This window comes from Juglans regia, chromosome 3 (genome assembly GCF_001411555.2).
Source record: "Juglans regia cultivar Chandler chromosome 3, Walnut 2.0, whole genome shotgun sequence".
Lineage (NCBI taxonomy): Eukaryota > Viridiplantae > Streptophyta > Magnoliopsida > Fagales > Juglandaceae > Juglans > Juglans regia.
In genome coordinates this window covers 13,751,205-13,776,739 of record NC_049903.1, presented here as the reverse complement: position 1 = coordinate 13,776,739, position 25,535 = coordinate 13,751,205, and the positions used below count along the sequence as shown (strand labels likewise).

At 35.5% G+C, this 25,535-nt stretch overlaps 2 protein-coding genes across 3 annotated transcripts; both read right to left on the bottom strand.

Moving 5' to 3' along the window:
- Nucleotides 1-646: 646 nt before the first annotated feature.
- Nucleotides 647-11,553, bottom strand: LOC108996727 (probable LRR receptor-like serine/threonine-protein kinase At3g47570). 2 transcript variants are annotated; one of them, XM_018972742.2, is made up of 4 exons: nucleotides 10,613-11,553; nucleotides 1,701-3,257; nucleotides 1,260-1,364; nucleotides 647-1,142 (listed from the first exon to the last, which is right to left on the bottom strand). In XM_018972742.2, exons 1-4 carry the CDS (start codon nucleotides 11,532-11,534, stop codon nucleotides 787-789), a joined length of 2,940 nt encoding a protein of 979 aa, XP_018828287.2. In that variant the 5' UTR covers nucleotides 11,535-11,553; the 3' UTR covers nucleotides 647-786. The 2 variants fall into 2 exon arrangements, with proteins under 2 accessions (XP_018828287.2, XP_018828286.2); XM_018972741.2 differs by having other exon boundaries at nucleotides 1,260-3,257.
- Nucleotides 11,554-16,459: 4,906 nt separating this feature from the next.
- LOC108996693 (LRR receptor-like serine/threonine-protein kinase GSO1) lies at nucleotides 16,460-25,417 on the bottom strand. Its single transcript, XM_018972718.2, has 7 exons — nucleotides 24,481-25,417; nucleotides 24,241-24,385; nucleotides 20,375-21,338; nucleotides 20,079-20,267; nucleotides 19,803-19,942; nucleotides 16,977-17,319; nucleotides 16,460-16,822 (listed from the first exon to the last, which is right to left on the bottom strand). The coding sequence occupies exons 1-7, from the start codon at nucleotides 25,415-25,417 to the stop codon at nucleotides 16,460-16,462; spliced, it is 3,081 nt and encodes a 1,026-aa protein (XP_018828263.2).
- Between the last annotated feature and the right edge of the window lie 118 nt (nucleotides 25,418-25,535).

Sequence of the window (25,535 nt, the reverse complement as noted above, 5' to 3'; positions counted from 1 at the left end):
CTTATTCGAAAGAGAAATGTTAATTATAATCATAAAGTGTACAAATGCCGCACAACTATTTGAAAAAGTATTAAGGAAGGAGAGACCATTTTTATTTTTTAAACATTTAATTTTATTTCATTTTTATTTAATAATTAAGAAGTATTTTTTAATGAGTTAATAATTTTTTAAAAGAAAATATTTAAGAAATTTTAAAAAGTTAAAAATTTTTTTTTTTGAACATTCGACGCACCTATAAATTTCCTTAATCGGTGTGATGTAGCATCATCCAACGGAAAATACGTTTTGTACGAAGTTGATAAATTCTCACCTCGTGTTTCGGATATGGCAATATTTACGGAAGGAGAGACCGATTTTTATTTTTAATGTTTTTGCCCCTTTTTACCCATTTATTTTCTTATCAGTGTTTCAAAATAATTCATTTTACAATCTTTATAAAACGATATTTTAAAATGAAAATATTTATATAAAGTGATTTATTTTTATAAAAATACTTCTTATTTAAAATATATATAGTTGTATAAAAGATTTTATGCTATTATTTTTTCTAATATTCGAATATCCATCGGTACTATTTATATATCAATAATAAAATGTCATCACCATATTCTACAGGGTAAAATAATATCAACGATAAGTACAAAAATGGCCACACAAAACAAATATATATATCTTAAAGATGCATGGGAGTGACTGTTGTAATATTTGGAAAGGAACAAACATAAACTTATAATGAAGAGTGGCAGAAAAATTTATAAGCAGATCAACATGATATATCTAAAATGATCAGGCCGTTCTTTGAAGATCTTGCAGAAACTTGGATTTGATCTTGTTGAGTGCTATTGGAATACTTCTTGTATTGATCCTCTCTTCAGGTGAATCTACGCAACAGTCCAAAGCTAGTCCCATGATGGATGATACTGTGTCCATCGTAGCTGCATCATACCTTTCGTCTCCCAGCAAACTGGCATCAATGATTTTGACTATGGAGACAACTAGAGATTCCTCAACCCAGCGCTTCAAGTTCATCTCTTCAACAAACATGTCATCTATAGGCTTCTTTCTCGTGAAAGTTTCCATAAGTAAAATGCCATAGCTATACACATCGCCTCTTGCAGAAACAATCCCTTCGGATCCATACTCTGCATTATAGAATAGTACACATTCATGTTTTAAAATACATTAAACAAAAGAAAAAGGTGTATAAATCAATATTATATGATCAATGGAATGCAAAAACAACAACATTATAAGATCACCTGGTGCCATATACCCAATAGTAGCAAGGGTCATGGTTCGCTTTATAAGATCCTCATCTCCTAAGAGCTTGGCTATTCCAAAATCAGCAACATGTGCAACCATATCTTCATCCAACAGTATATTGTTAGGCTTCAAATCACAATGCACAATAGTTTTCGAGTAACCGAAATGAAGGTATTCTAGTGCTGTTGCCACATCAATCATTATGTTTAGCCTTTGTAACATACTCAAAAAGCGGTCATCAGAATAAAGCCAAGTCTCCAAGTTCCCATTAGGCATGTATTCCAATACAATGGCTTTGAAGTCTATGTTACTGCAAGCACTAATGATTTTGACAAGATTTCGATGACGAATATTACTTAGTACTTCACACTCTACATCAAAGCTATGAAATGCCCCTTCTATTTGCAAATTCAAAACTTTTATTGCAAAATTCTTACCATCCAAGAATGTTGCTTTGTACACAGACCCAAAACTCCCTTCTCCAATCAACTTATTTGGATTAAACCCTTCTGTTGCTCGTAGAAGCTCTTGGTGAGAAACTCTTCTCCATGGTGCTAAAGGAGACAAGTCTACCGAATCTGTTGACTTCTTTTGGCGTTTTTTTGAGATTAATACAAGGGTTGCTGCCACAAGTATTAATGTTAATCCAACTGCAGGTAGTAAAAATGTTAGTATATGCCTTATTCTGGACTTTTTTGATCGAGAAGCATCTCTTTTACAGGGGAGAACTTTCAATTCTGGAGCACCACAAAGTGCATCATTTGACATAAATGATGCAGCCGAGAAGTTTACAAATGGTCCTTTTGTAGGAATTTCTCCTCGTAGTCTATTGAATGAGACATTTAGATATTTAAGATATATGAGTGCTTCTAAGGATTTGGGAATCTCTCCAGATAAATTATTACCGGAAACATCCAAGAGCTCCAAGCTTACCAAATCACCGAATGATTTAGGAATTGAACCTTCTAATTGATTTCCTGCTAAGGAGAGATTATGTAGATCTTTGAGACTACCAATTGTCATCGGAATATCACCTGATAATCGATTGTTTGATAAATCCAAGTTTCTCAGTACCTTCAAATTTCCAAGCTCTAATGAGAGGGGGCCAATTAGAGAATTCGATGATAGGTCAACCTCCAATAAATCTGTCAATTTCCACAAGCTCAAAGGAACTGTAGAAGTTAATTTGCTTGAGCCTAAGTGGAGGTATCTTAGCGAAGCTAGATTATTTATGCATCCAGGAATTTGTCCAACTATCTCATTGCCTCCTAAATATAACTCAAACAAGCTCTTTAAATGACAAAGATTTGATGGGATGGGACCCTGCAATCTATTATAATCCAGGTACAAACCTTGGAGCATTCCCAATTTCCCCAGTGAAGTTGGAATCGGTCCAACCAACTCATTGTTCCCTAAGTCCAAACTTGTCAAGCTGCTTAAATTGCCAATATCTTGGAAAATGCTGCCCTTGATATTGCAACCACCCATTAAAATTTCCTGAAGTGAAGTGGAGAGATTTCCAATGGAATTGGGAAGGATAGCATTTAGTGGATTTTCTGTAAAAGATAATATTTCCAGATATTTGCAATTTGACAAAGATGAGAGAAGGCTATTCATTTCTGGAGATCCGATAGTCAAATTATTGATTTCTAAGTTGAGATGCTGGAGGAGACCTAAATAACCAATTGTATTAGGAATGAAGCCAGAGAATGAGTTCGTAGGCAAGTCTAGATGGGTGAGTTGTGATGCATTGGAGATGGAGCTGGGAATTGTTCCATTGAGTAAATTTCCCCCAAGCAGAAGCCACTGAAGTTTTGGAAGGAAAAGGCCTAGATTTGATGGGAGAGGACCAGAGAGATTATTCAAAGGCATTACAATGATTTGTAGTGTTGAGATATTGAAAACCTCACACGGAATTGGTCCAGAGAAATGGTTGTCTCCGATATTGAGCTTCTCCAAGTTTTGTAGATAACCAATTTCATTCGGAATTCCACCTGCCACATATCATGAATAATCATGAGTACGTTAATTCATCAATAAATAAATAAATAAATATGATTCTATAAATCATATATAGTGAAAAGGAAAAGGGCCATATGTCCAATAACGTTCGAATCTGCCATGCATAGTTAGGACATACGGAGCTTTGCTCATTCAACAATTGCGTTTGGTTTTTTTATTTTTTAATTTTTAATTAAAGAGTTGAGAATCATCTGTCCACGAGTGATCCCGTCTCAATTTTATTAATAAACCCTCACTTATGACGGAGGAAAATCGTAATTACAGACCAATAATACCTGGGGATACAATATAAATTTCGGAAACTAAATATCAAAATAGCCTAGTTTTTGCTACCCAAAAAACAAAAAGATAGAGAAAAAAAACAAGCAACAAAACCCCACCTGCAAAAATAAAAACGTTAGCACAACACAAATAGACAATAAAGTCTTACCAAACCAACAACGACAAAACATCACCTGAGGGTTGACTCTAACAGCAATGCAAAGATGGTAGACCAAGTTTATCCAATCGAATTAATCCTCGAAGGATCCCAGGCAAATCCCCAATAATATTTCATTCTGTGTTAAGACTAGCCGCCTCGCTCCGAGCCAACCAGTCAGTAACTTTATTTCCTTCCCTATAAACGTGCGAACTATGCAAATCATCGAGTCCATAATGATAAGAATATCCTCCCAAAAATCCTCCAAATACTATACTCCACATCTCCGCCTATTCCACCACGAGATTACCACTTGAGAATCTAATTCTATTTCCACAAAATTAATCCTTAGATTATTGTAGGCTTTAAGACCTTGCAACAAAGCTAACAACTCAACTCTATTATTTGAATCGAAGCCAATATGAGAATTAAAAGCATGAACCAAGTGTCATTGATCATTTCTAATAATACCACCCATCCCTGAAGAACCTGAGTTTCCTAGACTACTACCATCTGTATTCAATTTAAATCACCCCTGAGCAGGTTTTTGCCAAGTCACAAGTTTTAAATACTACCTCACGAGGACTTTAGGCGTAATTTGCAAAGCTTGTAAAATCTTCAATTCGTACGTAGAACATTTCTTAACCTTTTTCATGTCTTGACTTATTGAACCCATCCAATTCTTAATAGTATGCCAAACTGCACTAATAGATTGAGTGCGCCCCACCATATGAGCAGTGTATCTTCTACACCAAAGATGCCAACTAATAATCGAAGGAAGTAGCCCCACAAAAATCCCCACTTGAGAGTCGGTTGACGCACATCTAAACCAAGCCGTCACCGTCTCCATCCAAGTATGACCAAGAGGTAGACCAAAAATATTACCACAATAACGCCATATGTTAGCAGCAAACTCTTCTCCAAACAGAACATGATTTTAATCCTCATACTTACCTACTTCACAGCAATCACAACACAAAACTATCGGGATCCCAATCCGTCTAAGACTATCATCAACGCTCAAAGCCATATTCCATGCTATCCACATAAAAACCGAAATTTTAAGAGGCAACAACCTATGCCACATCCAAAAATGCCAATCCAAACTTGAACCTCTTATTTGAATGCAATCTCAAGCTGATTTAGTAGAAAAAATATCACTCCCATGTTTAGTCCAGATCAACACATCAGACCTCTCCTTACAACCGGCCAAAGCCTCAATAATATCATCCACATTGTCCTAACCCACTAACGAAACCAACAACTCCATATCCCAACTATTATTCAGTTTACACTCCTTAATTTTAAGCAACGGAGTCCCCACAATCTGGAAATCCTCAAATAACGGGCCCCTATTTCTCCATTTATCATACCAAAATAAAATATTTCCCTCCCTCACTCTCCACTTTGAATTATTCAGTACATCGGGAATACTCTTAACTATCATTTTCCAAAACCTCGTTCATTTTTTCGTATCAATAAGAGACCAAGGCGAAGAGCCCACATATTTTCCTTTAAAAGAATTTGCCCATAAGGATTTACCTTGAATTAAATTCCATGCAAGCTGCATATGCAATGCTTTTTGCATATCCTCCAAGTTACGCAAGCCCAGAGCCCCTTGCTTTACTGGCTTACAGATATTGTTCCATACCACCCACTTTTTTTTTTTATTTACCATTCACCTCAACCCAGAAAAATATACTCATCATACAGTTTAACACTTTAATAATAGATTGGGGAACTTGCAAAACAGCAAATAAATGTAAAGCTATACCAGAAAGCACATGCCGAAGAAGTATTAGACAGCCACCCGAGGAGAGAAGCTTCATTTTCCAGCTACTAATTTTGTTCCAGACTTTGTTAACCATCTCCTCCAAATGCACATGCTTTAGACGCCCCAATACAATCGGAACCCCCAAATATTTAAAGGGAAAAGAGCCTTCCGAGAACCCTATAAACCTTTTTAGAGCTCTCTTACGAGCAACGAAAATTTTTGAAGAGAAAAATATGTATGTTTTTTTTTTTATTAATCATCTAGCTAGACTATGCTTCATACTTTTCAAACACCAATAAAAGTTCCCTAACAAACTTCTTACTCCCATTCAAAAAAAATCACAATGTCATCCTAGTACATAAGATGAGAAATCTAAGGAGTATCTCGAGATTGAGAGAATTGTCCAATCTTGTTTGCCGCCACACTCTATTTCAAAAGATAAGAAATGACTTCCTGAATAATAATAAATAGATAAGGTGATCATGGATCCCCCTGACATAACCTCCGACCACCTTGAAAAAAACCTTTCATTGTACCATTTAGCATTATAGAGTACCAAATATCCGAAATGCAAGCACAAATTAATTCACAAAAAGGAGGAAATCCAAAGCAACAGAGGACCTCCAACAAAAAATTCCAATCTACACGATCATATGCTTTGGCCATGTCAACTTTAATCATAATATTGCCTCCATTAGAAACCTTATTCAGAGAATGAACCATTTCCTGAGTAATACTAATATTCTCAAATATACTCCTCCCAGGTATAAAAGCTCGTTGCTCAAGGGATATCAATTATGGAAGAAAACCTGCTAGACTATTCACAATAATTTTTGAACAAATTTTATAGAATACCGAACAAAGACTTATCGACCTAAATTTATCAAATCCTGTAGGTACATCTGTCTTCTAAATAAGCACAATGAAAGAAGCCAAATAAAACCTTGGAAGTTTTTTAGAGAGAAAAAATTCAGAGATAGCTGCCAAGACATCCATCTTAATCACCTACCAACAACTTTTAAAAAAACTGCTACAAAACCATATGGCCCAGCAGAACTTTTTATAGGAATAGAAGAAAGAGCCTCCTTGACTTCATCCAAGGAAGGGATACAACAAAGGCAGGTACAATCCTCTTCTTCAATAACCGGTGAAATCAAATGTGATAAATCCGGAAGTGCTCTTAACTGATTAGTATTTTTAAGGAAATCCGCAAAATAATCAATGGCACCATTATGAATTTCTTCCGGTGAATTGAACTCAATCCCGTCCAGAGTTCTCGTTCCTTGAATTCTTTTACATCTTTTATTAGCTAACCACACATGAAATAATTGAGAGTTATGATCACCTTCCATATTCCATTTTATTTTAACCATTTGAGCTAATCTGATATCTTCCCTACATCTCCAAGAGGACAACTCGGCAGAGGCAACCACAAGCTCCCTCTTGGCATCTATATCCCATTCTCTTTGCAGATGCCCTTCAAGCCTCTCAACCTTCACTTCGAGAGATGCAATATGAGCATTGGTCCTTCCAAACACCTGCTTATTCCATTCACGAAGAGCCACCTTAACCTTTTTAAGCTTACTAGCAAGCTTAACAAGCCCCATCCCAACGACCGGTATAGACCACACATTCTTTACAAAATCTATAAACTCTGGATGCTCAACCCACATTTGCTGAAATCGAAATGGAGAAGGGCCATAGGAATAAGGATCCTTAAGGAACTCTATTAGCATGGGACAATGATCCGAAGTCGTCATCGGCAAATGTGAACAAGTCACATTAGGGAAAGTAGACATTAAATAAGCATCAATTAGAACACGGTCCAGTTTAGCCCAAGCTCTAGCTAATCCACGCTGACCATTACACCAAGAGAACTTACTACCATGTGAATTTAAATCAATCAATCCACCCTCATGAATCCATCGGTTAAAATCATCCATAGCAGCTATTGGCCTTGATCTATCACCACTCATTTCCAAATCCAAACGAATAATGTTAAAATCTCCAGCAAACAAACAAGGATCCTCACTCAGATTATTCCACCTCAACTCCTCCCATAACATCCGCCTATCCATCATATTACACTTTGCATATATAAAGTTATCCAAAAACTGAAAATCACCCTCCGCTATACTTAAAGACAAGAATTGCGATGTCATCCAAATAACCTGCACAACCATATCATTCATCCATAAGATCCATATTTTTCCACCAACTTCTTCATTAGATATTACATTATCAAAGTGAGGAGCCCGCATGTAAGATTGAGTTTCATCAAAATTCTGGAAAAGCTCCAACAAAACCACTATCTTTAGTTTAAACTTATTAAGCAAATTCTTTAAACTTCCCATAGAAGTTCCGAGTCCCCTGATGTTCCACACCAAAATAGAACCTGTCATAAAGAAATTTTTTTGGATCGAGTAATCAGTAGATTAGAACTCCTGATTTTCTCAATTTTTTTTTTGTTATATTTCCTCTTCCTGGGTTCTTCCTCTGTTTCCGTATGATAATCTTTGTCCTGCAAAAACACTTCGGCATGTATATTAGGTTCCAAATCCGACAGTGACCCTTCTTCCAAATAGAAAGCATCCTCTTTCATTTGGTTCTCACCCCACTGCTCTGTATCCACCTCCGTATCATTAATAGATACATCCTCAACCAACGTTTCTGTAGCCACCTCCGCCCCCTGCATCAGAGTAAATGTATCCTGCATCACGTCATTCCTTTCCATTATTACCTTATTTTGCCTCTCCTCTACAGAACCCTCCGTATTAGGATCCTCACCATGTTCTTTATCCACATCCAACTCTTCAATCAACAAAGTTGATGCGGAGGCCCTAATTACCAGATTAACCTCTGAATTAATATTTTTTGCATCTTCTTTTTCCGCAGTAACTGAAGGAAACGTTACATCTTTTGGTTCCTAAACCAACATTGTTTGATCTTCCACCCTAGGTTATTCTAAAACAGGTTCTTTCGGCTCTTCAACAACAGTTTCTTGTTGCCGAACCCAAGATTTATTTTCTGGTTTCTTTTCCTAGTCCGACAAGTGCGCACGTTATGCCCCTGAATTTTACATTTAAAACAGAATGCGGGCAAGGTTTCGTACACGATATCTTGCTTACGAATAGACCCCAACCCAGGAGTCCCAATCCAAAAATGAGAAAGAGTCTCAATGGCAGCATCCATCTCCACACAGATACATGCACCATCGGTGCAAGTCGCACAACGCATGTGATTATCATGCCTAATAAATCTACCTATCGGGGCTGTTAAAATTTTAAGAATAGATTCATGATAAAAGTTAGGAGGCAAACCTGGTAATACAATCCAGACCGGAATAATAGATGGTTCTTCCTCCTCCTTAGAATCTAGTGTCCAATAGAACGCACGGTATGGGATCCCGTCAATATCGCAAGCTTCCCTTGACAGTGCTTTTATGCAATCTTCCTCTGAAGCCATTCGTACAAACACATTTATGGAATGCCTCATGGTCGAAACGATTGGAGTGCCTTCAAGACTCCATCGATTTCGAATGAAGGTCTTGATGGCATCCAAAGAAGGCCAATTTCGAAGAAACTTCAAAACTATCGAGTTCCTGTAAGGTTTTGCCAAACTAAATATTTCCTCCTCGGAGAACTGAAAGAAGAGCTCACCATCCTTGGTTTTCGGCGCATGGTGTGACACAACCAACTCAGGAAGAGGCTGGGATACCACCGAAACTAAATCCACAAACCGTCGACCAACATTTTCAGTGGCTGCCATGCGGCCTTGCATGAAACTGGAACCAGATCCTTGCAAATGAAAACTCAAGAAGAGTTTTCAAGAAGTCCGCATCGTTCTTGAAGCGTCAAGAAGAGACCGCATCGTTCCCAATTACCACACCATCTCCGTCTCGTTTGCCTCCTCGTAGACTCCTTGACCCACATTGCTCGCCTCGTACAACTTTATGCTCAGAGCTCTTATGTGCTCAACGTCGGACTTCTTCAAGAATCTTGGAGAGAGACCTCGACTTTGGAGTTGGGAACGACAAAGACTGCGAATCACAGAGTTCGGCAATCCTCAAGCACTACCACTGCTTTCTGAAATGGATTGGATTTACTGAAATGGAAGAAGAATAAGAGAGAAAACGGATAGATTCTCTCTGTTTCTCTCGCTCTCTGTTTCTCTCTTTGATTTTTGGGTGAAGTGGATGTGTTTTGTGGAGACTCAACAAGAAGAGATGAGATGGACTTGGTAGGTTCTGAAGGGGGTAGAAAGGATGACTCTGGTGGTTGCGACATAGGAGGAGATGGGCTTGCCACTCGTAATGTGGATGGTAAGGGAGTAAGATCAGCTTGAACTAAGAGAGGCTTGTCTTTGACAGTACTGAATGGAAAATTGGACTCATTAAATACCATAAAAAGTTAAATTAATCTCAACCTACTTCATAAATTTTAACCTAAAAAGTTAAACTCTTCTCAACCTAAAAAATTTAAACAAATTTGGTCTCGTTTGGATATTAAGCTGAGTTGAGTTCTTTATAAATAGTAATGAATTGAGATATGAAATAAGTTTTGTAGGGTCCACCTATGATGAGTTTAGATGTGTTTGATGTTAAGATGAGTTTATATATATTTATGAGAAGTTAAGGTTGTGCGTCCCGCGTGTAAAGAGTTACTGAGTTAAAAAAGATTATAAGTCCCACGTATAAAGAGGTTGGAATACAATGTACACAATAGTTTGTATTGGAAAAATTATATAAATAAAAAATATATCTATGAACAATTTTTTTCTTTAAAAAAAAAAACAAAAAGCAGTAATAAACAAATTATTTCTATCCACCGCGAATTTTAACTTCTTCTTCTCCTTCTTCTGCTTCTTTTCTTTTTTATTTAGAGGACTTCCTTAAATTCTTCTAGTTTTCTGGCCTGTACGTGTTGATCAGTACTATAGCTAGCTTGCACATGCATTCAATTGAAAGGTGATCACCCTTTGCAGAAAAAGAAAAAGAAAAAAATAAAATTGAAAGGTGACCCATCCGAAAAATTGAAAGGTGACCCATACGTATGTTCATGCATCTGCTAATCAATGATGCTTTCCATAATTTTAATGCACAAATTATATATAAATGACTAAATTAATTAACATACCAGCAAAGTTGTTTTCGGCAAGGTACAAAGTCCTAAGCATGGTTAAGTTTCCGATTGTCGGCGGTACTCTTCCGGTGAAATTATTAGCCCGCACCGACAAATATTGCAGTTGTATGCTGCTGAACAAAGTGGATGGAAGTCCGCCATAAAATCTGTTATGAGAAATTTGAAGCCATTGTAAGTTGGGAAGATGATCAAACGTATCCGTTGGAAGTCTCCCCGAGAGCTCGTTGGAGTAGAGATCAATCTTTTGCAGGGAAGGCATGTTAAACAAAATAGAAGGCATCGGGCCCGAAAGCTTATTATCTCCAAGATCAATATCTTGCAAGGTAGATATGTTGAAGAGGGAGGAAGGTATATAACCCGAGAACCCATTGAAGGCCAAACCAATCCTTTCCAAGGAAGACATGTTCGATAAGGATTGTGGGATAGCACCTGTGAATCTATTGCCTGATAGAAACAAATCTCGAAGTTTAGACAATAGTCCCAAAGATGATGGGATTTCTCCACTGAAGTTGTTGAATCCAAAGTCCAAGTTTTTCAACCGGTAAAGACGAGACAACTCATTGGGCACAGAGCCATGAAAACTATTGTTTGTTAGTCTTAGACTAACAAGAAATGAAAGGTTTCCTATCTGTGGAGGAATGGTACCCTCAAAACCCATGTAAGAAAGGTTCAAGGCTATGACTCGGTGATGTTTAGAACCACAAGTAACACCAATCCAACTGCAAACAGATGTGTTGGTCGACCAATTGCTCGCTAGAATATTATGAACAGGGTCGGGATGAGAAATACCAAACTTTAAGGCAAGAAGAGCAGATTGATCTGTTGCAATATTTGGAATGGTTGCATCAGCTGAGATAGCCACATTGCAGCATCGTACCAAAAACAGTATCACACAAAGGAGGAGGACTCTATCCATGACTGATGTATCTCACGACCACTTGAGGTAGAGGAATTAGTAGTTATATATAAATTTATATATATATATGTGTGTGTGTGTGTGTGTGTGTGGGCACTAGGTTGATGGAGCATTAAAAAATTAAGGTTCCGTTTGGATGTTGAGCTGAGTTTGGATGAATTAATCAGTTCTTTATAAATAATAGTGAGTTGAGATGGTAGTGTGAGTTTTGTAGGGCCCACCTAAGATGAATTTAAATGTGTTTGGATGTTAAAATGAGTTTAGATGTATTTATAGGATGTTGAAAAAGGTTGTAGGTCCCACGTGTAAAGAAGTGTTAAGTTAAAAAAGATTATCGGTCCCACGTGTAAAGAGATTTTGAATGTAGATGAGTTTAGTACTTTAAGATTTGAGTGTTTAGATGTTAGACTCAACTTAAAATTAGACCAAACTGAGTTGATCTCAGTCAAGTCTAAGGGCTTAAGAGGATATTTGGGTTCGATCTGAAACTCACCTCTCCTTAACTTATCTCATCTCATTATTACAATTTTATCAAATTTTCACATAAAATATAATAAACAATTGATCTATTTTTTTAAATCTTAAAATAATAATAATATTAAAAATTAATATTTTAACAATATTTTATTCAATTTTTAATTTTCATTTAAGACGCTCTTCTCAACTGATTTCACAATCGAAATGGGACCATAATGTTCCTTACACCTAAACTAATGACAATGCACCTATATATGAAAGAAAGACAAGTGTAAAGATTACTTGACTTAATTGGGTTAACGTGCATATGGGTGCATAAAAAAGCAAAAGAAAACAGGAGTTAATATCCCACTTAATTTCCATCACTCCCAATTGGAGACGACTGATGAAGACTGAAGCAAGTGGGTAGCTATTGACAATTGCTTGATTGAATGTCTTGACACTTGAAGCAATCGTACTAGCATGGCTCTTTTCCCGTTTGTCTTTCTTCGCAGCATTCATTAATTCCATTACGAAACCAAAACTTCCACACAACAGGACGTAGCTAGTTTACACTAGGGGCCCGCAAACTTATGTGTTAGCTGTTGAATCAACTTAATTTTCAAATAATTAGTAGTTTCACATGATGATCACTAGATCGGTTCGTTCTTGCCTGGCTATTCATGATCTGATGAATCGAATTCCACATTTAAGTTAAATATAGTCATATTAGTCATATTCGTTAATGACACTAATCTAGTTCATCTAGTAGTATACGTTCTTGTAAAAATCATATTACATATATTAAATCTATAAGTCCAATTAAATTGTAATTGTTTTTGAAGATCAGTTTGATTCAAATTGGATGCATGGCAAATTAAAGAACTAGCGATTTAATTTGCTAGACATCTCGTGGGATTTTAATTTCGGTTAAGCAGAGATGGAATTACTTGACTCCCCGCTGGACACGTAGTACGGCCGACCGAGCTAATTACTATCTTATCTTGCCGCATGCACGCTTGTGTAGAAAACATACCATTAGCATTTCGCAACCATATTAATACATCCGCCCCTGCTTTAATTCGTCCCAATTCCTCCATTATTTGATCTGATACGAGTGAATTGGTTCGCTCGTGATACATATATCCTATCATCAACTGAACAAAGTCATATATATTTTACTCCACTAGGTTTTTTGAAACCTAGCTGATCAACTCCGATATTTTGAATCCTATCAATACAAACTATATACTATCTTGCTGATTTTTTTATTGAAAATTTTAAAAAATTGTAATGATGAGATGAAATGAAATGAAATCATTTCTATATTTAAATTGGGTCTAACTTATTTTGGAGAGTGGGTGAGTTCATGGAATTTCAATGGAATAGACTAGGATCATTCATGGCCAAATTTAGGATTTTTTTTTTTTCGTCTAAAATTTTTCATAATTATAACAATCTCAATTTTTTCAAAGTACTTGATTAGAAGCAATGGTAATTTACTCTTTTTCTAGTCAATAAATTAAATTATAAGACGGGTTAAGGTCCTCCATGGTTTCAAAGTCTTCATGCGTGGGACCATAATATTCTGGCATAACAGTTTCGTTTGATTGAAGACTACTTAACTTTCCATAGAATTGATTTTGAAGTGACCTGAGACCAAGCAATAATAGAGTTCAGACTACGTACCCTAGATCGCTTGTGTGATTTAGGATGACAGGAATGTACCATAGATTTATAGAAAGCTGGTAAAAATAATGGAAAAATATTTGCATCAGCCCCACACCAGCACACACTCAACCTATTGAGTGTAAAAAAAAAAAAAAAAAAGTGATGTGAAGTGTGTGCTGGTGTGGGGTTGATGCATAGCATTTCCCAAAAATAATACAACAAATTTCTAGCTATCTTTTCTAAACAGAGAGAACACCGTTAGGCTTCATTTAGAATCTACGTTCATTTTAACTTATTTCAACTCATCATTACAATTTTTTTAAATCTAAACATAAAATATAATAAATAATTCAACTTTTTCAAATTCTAAAATAATAATAATAATAATAATAAATAATATTCTAACAATATTTTATCATCTCAATTCAACTCAGTTCAAAATTAAAACACAGCTTAATAGATGTTATGATAAGTCGTCGAGAAATGCGTAAATAAATTTTATAAAAATAAATTTATATATTGATATAATGTGTAGTAGGTAATGTTATTTTTATTATAAAATTAATATAACCTCTTACATGAAGTAACATCATTTTATAAATTTATTTTTAAAAAATCTTTTTATTTTTTAAAAGTGTTATAACCACAAAAATAATTTATAAAAGTAATTTTACAAATTAATGTAATTTTATATGATATATTACATTTATTTTATAATAAAATAACCGTACCATGTAGGAAGTCATTGCATCATGAACCACTCCATTTCTAGTGATATATAATTTATCGTCTACGTACGGTGACAACAAAGCAATGATAATAGACAATATATTTTCGGTAGCCTCCAACAAATCTATTTTATTTGGGAAGCCAAATGCATGAATCAATCTTAAACAAAGTCCTTCCCATAATATATATATATATATATATATATATATATATATATACTAGCGGTAGTGTAACGTCCAATGGAAGTTTGCCAAATTTTTTTTTTTTTTTAACCTAGTGATTAAGGAAGTGTTTTTTAATGATGTTGTAAATTTTTTATTTTTTTAAAAAATGTTTATGATGATTAAAAATATACATAAAAAAAAGAAAAGAAAAATAAAAAAGTGAAATACATATTCAGTGTGGATTTTTTATATGATGGTGTAAGATTTATTTATATTTAATCTCAATAACTCATGCAAATAGTAGGTCCAGTTGTGGATTTTTTTAATTTTTTTTTAATAGATCCAAAGTATGCGACCAGTTGTGTTACCAAGCTATGTTATTGTCGGTTCTAATATAGACAAAGTAAAATCTTGGGCCGTCCATACGTTATCTGTTGGGCTTACAAATCACCATCCCCATCATTTATGTTACTACATGGCTGTCACGGGTTCAGGTTCCATCTACTGCTTAACCTTAGCCCCACATATTTATAGTTGACAAACACTCCTCACATAAGGTGGTTGAAAACAAAAATAGTGCGGTATTTGTTCTACTTATGAGTCCTATTTTTTTAAAATTAGTAAATTTTAGATCTATTATGTTTCATCAAGTTATGTTAATAATTTAAAGTTCCTATTAGAAATATATATAATATTTAGACAGTCTTATACACTATATAGTGATTTACATATTTTTTGAAAGATTTAATAATCTGATATTAGATCTTTCAAAAAATAAAAATTTATTATTATTAATTAAAAACAAAGATTGTTTTTTACAGATTAATAATTTTTTTAATGATTTTATACTTATTTTTTTTAGTGATTTTATACTTATTATTATTTTTTTTCCTCACGCTCTCTTCTCTGGTGCCCAATTCATCCCACGGACCTCATTTTATACTTTTTTTTTCCCCTCACGGTTTCTCTCTTCTTTGGTGCGCGATTCATCCGACGGAGCCATTGTGTTTCAGCCCAGCTCGGCGCCGCCGTGCGTCGGCCAGCGTCACCGCCTCCACCGGCAAGTCCCCCTCACGCCGGCGACCAACGCAGCCACGACGGATGTCCCCTGCTGTGTCTCTCCCCGGCGGAAACCCATCCGAAATGGGTTTGTTCGATTTCTGTGAACGTGAGCCGCCGTACGCGGCCACCCACGCCACTGCACCTCCACCACTTCACACCGGCGACAACCTCCACCAGACCCGGCCACCACGAACCTCCGTTTCTCTCTCCGTCGCACACTACCATTCGGACACACACGACAACTTTCTCTCTCGCTCTTTTCAAACCAAAAGCAAACGAAGAACAAAGAAAACATATATTGCAAAACAAGAAGAATTGCCGAAGAAGGGAAACGAAGAAGAAAAACAAGAAGAATTGCCGAGAAGAATATGCGAGAAATAGAGAAATATGCGAGAAAGAGAAAAACAAACAGCACTGGAAAAGTATGGAAAGAAGATATAGAAGTAGAATTAGAATAATTTTGCATACCAAAAGCGTGAAGAATCCTCAAACAGCACTGCAAAATTTTTTTCTTCTTCCACTTCAGTCCGAAAAATCTGCAAATGCTTGAAAAGCACGAGATATATATGGACTGCATGCCTTCTATCGACACAGCTTAGATATTTCCGACCGCCACAATATATTGCTAACTAGATGTTGATACTCAACGAAGAAGTAAAATTGTGACTGAAAATAAAGGAAATATCATGCAGAAGAATGAGACGCAGAAGAGAAAGTGTTGGACGCATGACATACTGTTTTAACTGTTCATTACTGTAGATGTTATACATGCTTTTAAGTTATAGGCAAGATATATATATATATATATATATATATATATAAACAGTCCTTGATGCTCCCACATTAATTTCCTTGATCTGTATGATCAGCTTGAAGAAACTTCATTTTTATCTTGTGGAGTTTGTCTGAAACATTTTTAACATTAATTCTTTGTTCAGGTGACTCTGCACAACATTCCAAAGCCAATCTCATAATAGAATATATAAGCTCCTCCATGGAAGCATCATCTCTTTCGTTGCTCAACAGATTGCCATCAATAATGTCATTACCGAAAGTACTAGTAATGATTCCTCTATCCAACACTTCAAACTCATTTCTTCTAAAAATATGACATTTGTAGATCTCTTTCTTGTAAAAGTTTCCATGGTAAAATGCCATAACTATACACATCTCCTCTGGTAAAAATAATTCCTTCCGATCCATACTCTATTAAGCAATAACAGTACAACTTATCATGAGCATATACATTCAAGTTTTGTGCACATATCAATATTATACACAAAGACTACTTACAAACACACACATTATGTATATTTATATGAGTTGAGAGTGATGGATATGCAAGTTTCAGATAGATCACCTGTCCCATATAACCGATAGTAACGAGAGTCATGGTTCGCATCATAAAATATCCATTGCCTAAGAGTTTGGCCATGCCAAAATCAGCAACATGTGCAACCAAATCGTCATCTAGTAAGATGTTACTAGGCTTCAAATCACAATGAACAATAATTGTTGAATAACCATAATGGACATATTCTAGTGCTGATGCCACATCTACCATTATATTTAGCCTTTGTAAGACATTCAAATAATGATTATGGGAATACAACCACTTCTCCAAGTTTCCATTAGGCATGTATTCCAAAACAAGGGCCTTGAATTCAATGTTGCTACAAATGCTGATGATTTTGATAAGATTTCTGTGACGAGTGTAACGCCCCGTCTCCGAGGGTCTGGAGAGTTAACTCATGTCACCTAAAAATCATTTTCCATCCGTATAGTACTCTTATTTTTTTTTCTATCGCACAAAATACTCATTAATTCGTATTAAATACTCCAGTATAATTATTCTAAGAACATACAGAGTTTTAATATAAACATCAACCTCCCAACAAATCACATCATCAGAGCACAACAAGTTTACTGAATAAAAATCCTCAATACTCATATAAATTTTCTATGCTTAAACCATCATTCTTAACTCCTCTCACCCATGCTCCATATTCTTGATCCTTAACTGGAACATTCAAATCATCTGAAAAATATTGTGGAGATAAGGGATGAGTTATCAACAACTCAGTAAGCAGAGAACATATACTAGTATATAAACATGAGTCATTTTTAGAAAGTTAGGTATGCAAAAAAAAAATATTTCATTGTCATATACACATCTCAAAACATATTATCAGAAAAATCAAAGCGACTTTTCAATCTTTTCATATTCAAAACCCATTTTCGTATTCAAAACTGCTTTGGCATAACATAACTGTACATCTTCATCTTATTATGTTATATCGTATCGTATCATATCATATACCATGTTTAACCTCCGTGGCAGGGTTGTGCTATTCCCGGTGGCCAAACTAGACAGTATCATGTTGTGAAACTTCCCATTTTTCAATGTCGGAGCTCTGAGTGTGCACACAGGAAAAAATACATATAAGACCACTTTGTTTCCAAAGTGGGTGCACTCATATCATATCATGTTGGTACCAAACATATCACGTGAACCAGTACCATCATATCAGAACCATATTCAGAATCAGAATAAAAACAGATAAGTATGCTAAAGGTTTTTCATATCCATATCATATCAAACCACATGTTGAACATATTCATATCATTTCCATTTAATCATAGACAAACCAAAACATTTTTATGTCATATGTACAAAAATTTACAGATATCATATTCACTCTTTTGCACTTTTCAGAAACATGTCAAATATTGTTTATGTCTACACAATTCATGTCAAAAGCATTTCTTTTCTCTTTCATATGTATCTCATGAGTGAAAGCAAAACATATACTGAGGTTGTTTTTCACTTTTTATTTTTAAAATAACATGTACATTTTTACAAACCAATCTCAGTTCATTTCTTTGTATGCAAATCTAGTATAGGAACCCCACTTACCTAGACTTCTTAGCTTTCCCAAAAATTTCTCCGAGCCGAACAATTATTAATCGTCACCTATAAAATAATCACGTAATTTCCATAAATTTCAAATGAACATGTATTTTAATATTTAAACTTAAGCTTCTCAAATAACTTATTTTAATTCCTCAAAACTTAAAATTCTCATAACCTCAAAATGTATCATCACTTTCTAAAATCATCAATGTCCCTTTAATAACTTCGACTAAAACATTAAAAAAATCTAACTTACTTACTATTGAAGTGTAACTATAAAATCTAACACTATATAATATAATTATAAAAAGGATTTTAGTCCAATTACTCATATTTATAACTGTGAAACTTTAGCTTGCTAAAAAAAAATCTCAGCCCAATAAAATCACTAAAATAGTTCATCAAACATAATAAAATCAAGCCTAATAAAATATACAAGTCTATCAAAATGATGTATGTCTAATTAATCTCAAGCCCAGCCCACTAGAAAAAAAAAAATTAGCTCACTAGATTTAAACACCAATAAAAAAAAATTGAGCCCATCGGTATAAGTCTTGTAGTCCATTAAAAGCCTTTCCAAAAATTAAAGCATGCCTTTAATTAAAAGGGTAGAAAGGTAAAAACCAAAACACACTCTTCTACCTACTGGGTTCACCGATATATATATACCATATGTTTCCTTTTTAAACAACTATAAACAACTACCAAAAATAAAAACATGCAGAGGCCCGAAACGTGAGCAGCGACAGGAGCTTACTCATGGAAAACCGAGGCAGTGGCACCGCGGGAGCGCGACGGATGTTGGGCTGAGGTGGTGGTGACTTCCTCGAGGGCATCGCATGGGGAGAGAGAGAATGAGAGAGAGAGCGGAAACCGAGAGAGAGGGAGCTAATGTGAGAGAAGAGATGGAGGGAGAGCAAGCCGTAGGAGGGAGATACGGAGAGGGAGGTTGGTGGCTTACCGAGAGATTGAGGTGGCATGCGGCGGACAGAGAGTGGTGGGACGACGGGTGGCGGCATGGGTTGGTAGGTTGATGGCACAAGGTGAAGGAAACTTCTCTGTTTCTTGGTGTAAAAACAGGGGTGGTGGTCTTCACCGACAGCTGAGAACCGGATGGGATACTCGGAGGGACGGTGGCGCACGACTGGGGTGGTGAACTCAGAGTGACTGAGGTACCGGCGTGGGCTGTGTTTGGTGAGTTGCAGCTCGTGGATCTGCTTGGTGGTGACATTTTACTGGTTGCTAACCGAGCTCTTCGATTTGGTGTTTTACGGAGGAATGATGGCTGGTTGCGTGCTGATGCAGTCTGGACTGAGTTTCACAGTGAGAGGTGGAGGCTCAGAAAAGTTTGGGTGGTTGAGAGCGTGAAATGAGAGTAGCGACACTGAATCAAGGTCAAGGATGCTTAACACCTACATATATAAGCTATAAAAAGTAAAGGGACAAAACCTAGAGGAAAGGGATGAACGGGCATGTATGAAAATGGAAGGTGGATGTGAAACCGTGCGACATGAATTCTGGAAATGCTTCCACGGGCCTGGGCCTGACAGTGGGCTGGGTCTTACAACGAGTATTTCGGAGTACCTCACACTCTACATCAAAACTCTTGAATGTCCCTTCCACTTGCAAGTTCAAAACTTTTATTGCAACATTCAACCCATTTGAGAGTGTTCCTTTATATACTGATCCAAAACTCTCTTCGCCAAGTAAATTGTTCAAGCTGAGCCTTTGTGTTGCCTGTACAAGTTGCTGTTGGGAAATTATTTTCCATGTCACTGGCGGTAATGGGTCTGCCTCAATTGGAACTTTGGCATTCTTTTTTTGCATCTAGTCCAGGCCAATACAAGGGCCACTACAAGCAATATTGTTAACCCAATTCCTGGTAGTACGTACTTTAGCACATGCACCACAATAGTCTTTTTCTTAAGAGGAGAATCTTCTTTGCATGGGGGAACTTGCAGTTGTGGAGCACCACAAAGTGCATTATTTGACATAAATGATGCAGCTGAGAAGTTTTCAAATGGTCCTCCTGTAGGAATTTTTCCTTGTAGTCTATTGAAAGAAACATTTAAATATTTCAAATATGAAAGTGCTTCTAAGGACTTGGGAATGTCGCCAGATAACTTGTTATTGGAAAGATCCAAGAACTCCAAGCTTACCAATTCTCCACATGCCTCAGGAATTGATCCTTCTAATTTATTGTAGGCTAAGGAGAGATTAACTAGATCTTTGACTGCACCGATTGTTGTTGGGATATCACCTGATAACTGATTTCTTGATAAATCTAATATTCTTAGGACCTTCATATTCCCCATCTCTATCGGGAGAGAGCCAACTAGAAGATTTGATGACAAATTGACCTCCAAGATATACGTAAGGTTCCACAAGCTTAAGGGAACCATAGAGGTTAACTGGTTGAAGGCTAAGTAAAGATTTCTTAAAGAATTCAGAGTTCCCATGCATTCAGGAATGCCTCCGGTGAGCTCATTACTAGCTAAATTTAATTCTACCAAGCTCTCCAAATTACAAAGATCAGATGGGATGGAACCTTTAAGTTTGTTATTTTGAAGGTATAAAGCTTCAAGCTTGTGCAATGTCCCCATTGTAGTTGGAAAAGGTCCGGCAAATTGATTGTTATCAAGCAACAAAGTCGTCAAGCTGCTTAAATTGCCGATTTCTCTCGGAATGTTGCCATTTATAATGCAATGACCTATTCCAAAGTATTGAAGAGAAGTAGAGAGATTTCCAACAGAACTGGGAAAGATGCCATTTAGTGGATTATCCGACAAAAGTAACATTTCGAGATATCTGAAATTTGAGAAGGTAGAGAAAAAGCTTGATTCTGGAGTAGAAGATTCAATAGTCAGATTATTGCTTGCTAGGTTGAGCAGCCTGAGGAACCTTAAAATTTAAATTGCCAAGTGTGTTAGGGATTAAGCCCGAGAATGAGTTGCAAGCCAACTCTAATTCAATGAGCAGTAAAGCATTGGAGATAGAACTGGGAATTATTCCACTAAGTTGGTTTCCCCCAAGATATAGCTGCTGAAGATTCGGAAGAAAATTTCTCAGATTTGATGGAAGATGGCCTGAAAGATTATTTAATGTGACTCCAATATACTCACTATAACACAATTACTTTTTAGTGACGGTTGGAAAATTGTGATAGTCCATAAACCATCACTAAAAGGCATTTTCTATGACGGTTTCTGAAAACCGTCACTAAAGACAGATGAGATTTTTTTTTACGTTCCAATATATGAGAAATTTACCTTCGAACGTCACATATACGTTCGAACCTTGTGGCTACTTATGTGCGAACATGAAATGTTTTGGCGCCAACGTTTGAATGTTAGTAATTAACGTTTGAACATGAAATGTTTTGTGCCAACGTTCGAACGTTAATTACTAACGTTTGAACGTTAATTGTAGATTTAAATTAAATATTACTCTAATTTAAAAATTATGTGATTTTTATAGTGCATAATTTGTGAACAAGTCTAAAAAATTGACTTGTAATAAATATACACAATTTGTAATATATAAATATATATTTATATTTATATATATTTGAAGTGCAGTGATTTAGTATTAAAGTTGAAAAATATAACATTAAAGAAGATTGAAAATTGAAATTAAAAAACGATAGAAATATTCAATAATATTTTTCTTTATAAATATTAAAAGTAAAATACAAAATATGATAGAATTTAGTAAACAACACTCAGATAATAATGTTGTCCGCGAAAGTCGAACTCCGTACCTCCTCAGTCAAGGTATCAACCTTGTCGTTGAGGATAGTTACACGATGGGTGAGCTTGACAACAAACACTGATATAGCCGCGAGCGATCAATCGATCTTATGATCGATATGCGTAGTTAGCTGTGAGATCATCGCATCAACCCAAGCAGGCCGCGCATCTCTTGCAGATGTATTCGGTGTATGCTGACTACTACTCCCCACATGACCTGGCTCAGGCTGCGTCGGAGGATCTAGATCCTCTACAAATCAAAACACTTCAGTAACGTCATCCTCAACACCTTACAATTTTTCAGAAATAATAGGAATATTTAAAACTAACAAACAGAAAATTAGAATTCAAGATTTACAACAAGAAATCAGTGAGATAAAACAAGAAATCAGAAATTTAAAAACATCAAATCTTAAACTAGAAGTTTCAAATGAACAATTATTACAAGAAATTATATTATTAAAAATAGAGAAAAACGGAAAAAATCTTCATGATAAAGAACATAATATAGAACAAGGAGAATGTTCAACATTAGTTATAAAAGATGAAATTGACAATTTCATTAATATTCTTGAAAAGATAAATTTTCAAAAATGGTATGCTGAAGTAACAATTTCCATTAATCAAGAATTCTCTTTTACTACAATTGCCCTATTAGACACAGGAGCAGCCTTAAATTGTATACAAGAAGAATTAATACCTTCTAAATATTTTGAAAAAACAAAAGAAACATTATCCCAAGCCAATGGAACAAAATTAAATATAAATTATAAATTATCTAATGCACATATCTGTAATAATGGAATTTGTTTTAAAACAACATTCATTTTAGTAAAAAATATTAATACTAAGGTAATACTAGGAAATCCTTTTCTTGCCCTACTTTACCCTTTCTATGTAACATAAGAAGGAATTTTTACTAAAATACTTGGACAAGAAATTCAATTTAAATTTCTATTTCCCCAGTATCAAAAAAATTAACTCTTTAAAGGAAGTCTCATTAACTAGAGAAATTAATTTTCTAACAAAAAATATAATTAAAAGAAAAGAAAACCAGATAAATTTCTTAAAACAAGAATTAAAATATAAAAGAATTCAAGAACAATTAAAAGACCCGTTATTAACCCAAAAAATTGATAATTTTAAGACTATAATTGAAAATGAAGTATGCTCTAACCTACCTAATGCTTTCTGGAATAGAAAATAACATATAGTTGAATTACTCTATGAAAAAGAATTTTCTGAGAAAAATATCTCAATCAAGGCTAGATCTATCCAAATGAATAATGAATTATTAGAATACTGCAAAAAAGAAATTAATGATTTAAGAACAAAATGATTAATAAGGAAAAGTAAATCACCATGGAGTTGCGCTGCCTTTTATGTTAAAAAACATGCAGAATTAGAGAGGGGAGCTCCTCGTCTAGTAATAAATTATAAACCCTTAAATAAGGTATTACAATGTATTAGATACCCAATTCCTAATAAAAAATATTTATTATCCAGATTATATGGTGCTACAATATTTTCAAAATTTGACATGAAAAGCGGCTTTTGGCAAATCCAAATTGCTGAAAAATACCGATATAAAACTGTCTTCACAGATCCTTTCGGACATTTTGAATGGAATGTTATGTCTTTTGGATTAAAAAATACTCCTAGTGAATTTCAAAATATTATAAACAAAATCTTTACCCCTTTCACTCATTTTTCGATTGTTTATATAGACGATGTATTAATATTCTCTTCATCCATTGAACAACATTGGAAACATTTAAATACTTTTGTTCAAGTTATTAAACAAAATGGATTAGTTTTTTCATCATCAAAAATAAAATTATTTCAAGAAAAAATTAGATTTCTCTGACATGAAATCTATCATGGAACTATTACACCAATTAGTAGAGTAATATAATTTCCTGATAAATTTTCAGATGAAATAAAAGACAATAATCAATTACAAAGATTTATTGTTGAAGCGAAGAACTAGTCGTACAAGCATGGTTAAGTTCCCTATTTCTTGGGGTACTCTTCCTGTGAAATTGTTGTAGGATAATGACAAAAATTGCAGCTGTTTGCAGGTGAACAAGGCAGATGGGATTGCACCTGGGAAACCGTTTACCGTTCAAAAATAAAAGATCGAGTTTTTTCTTATAACCCAGTAATGGAAAATATAATCGACCAACCAAGACTATATATACCTTCAAAGTTGTTGTCGCTAAGGTCTAGAAATACAAGCATGGTTAAATTCCATATCTCTGGGGGTACTCTTCTGCTGAAATTATTAAACGACAACGACAAAAGTTGTAGCTGTGTGCACCTGAACAAAGTGGATGGGAGTTCTCCAGAAAACTGATTTCCAAAGATCGAAAGACGGTTTAAGTTGGGAAGATGATCAAAAATATCCATTGGTAGTACACCAGACAGCTGATCATTATCAGCAAGATCAATGATTTGCAGTGAGGGGAGGTCGAAGAAAATGGAGGGCATCGGGCCCGAAAGCTTGTTCCCTCCGAGATAAATTTCTTGCAAGGTAGACATGTTGAAGATGGAGGAAGGTATGGAGCCAGAAAGCTGGTTAATACTACAACTAAGACGCTGCAATGAAGATATGTTAGATAGGGATGGTGGGATAGTACCCGTAAAACTATTACCATGTAGAGCCAAATGTTGAAGTTTTGACAACAATCCGATCCATGATGGGAATTCTCCGCTGAAGTCATTGAATCTAAAATTTAAGGTTTTCAATCGGCGAAGATGAGCCAATTCTTTGGGTATTGAGCTATGAAAGCTGTTGTTTCTGATGTTTAGTCTAACAAGAAATGAAAGGTTCCCCATTTGTGGAGGAATTGTACCTTCAAGGGCCATATAGGAAAGGTTTAAGGCTGTGATTCGATGGTGTCTGGAGCCACACCTCACACCTACCCAGTTGCATACAGAGTTACTACTGGTTGACCAATTGTTTGTCAAGACATTATGAGGATCATATTGAGAAATACGAGCTTTTAAGGCAAGCAGAGCATGTTGATCAGAGGCAATGTTTCTGAGAGTTGCTGCACCAACTAAGCTGGGCAGGTAAGATTGTGCCACAAAGAGCGTAACAAAATAGAGGAGAGAAAAATAATAAGCTGTGTCCATGAGAGTAGTAGTATATGTTGGTGAGTTACAAGGATCAGAGCATCCCCATCCGGATGTTTAAAACACTGTTATCCCTAAAATTTAGAGATAAAATTTAGAGAAACTTGAAAATGAGTCT

Coding starts and splice junctions, on each gene's coding strand:
- LOC108996693 (XM_018972718.2), bottom strand. CDS start 25,417: ATGGACACAGCTTATTATTTTTCTCTCCTCTATTTTGTTACGCTCTTT. Junction 24,386..24,480: donor TAGCGACAACAACTTTGAAG/GTATATATAGTC, acceptor ACGGTTTCCCAG/GTGCAATCCCATCTGCCTTG. Junction 20,268..20,374: donor TATTGCTTGTAGTGGCCCTT/GTATTGGCCTGG, acceptor CAACTTGTACAG/GCAACACAAAGGCTCAGCTT.
- LOC108996727 (XM_018972741.2), bottom strand. CDS start 11,534: ATGGATAGAGTCCTCCTCCTTTGTGTGATACTGTTTTTGGTACGATGC. Junction 3,258..10,612: donor TGCCGAAAACAACTTTGCTG/GTATGTTAATTA, acceptor GATATGTGGCAG/GTGGAATTCCGAATGAAATT. Junction 1,143..1,259: donor TATTGGGTATATGGCACCAG/GTGATCTTATAA, acceptor TCTATAATGCAG/AGTATGGATCCGAAGGGATT.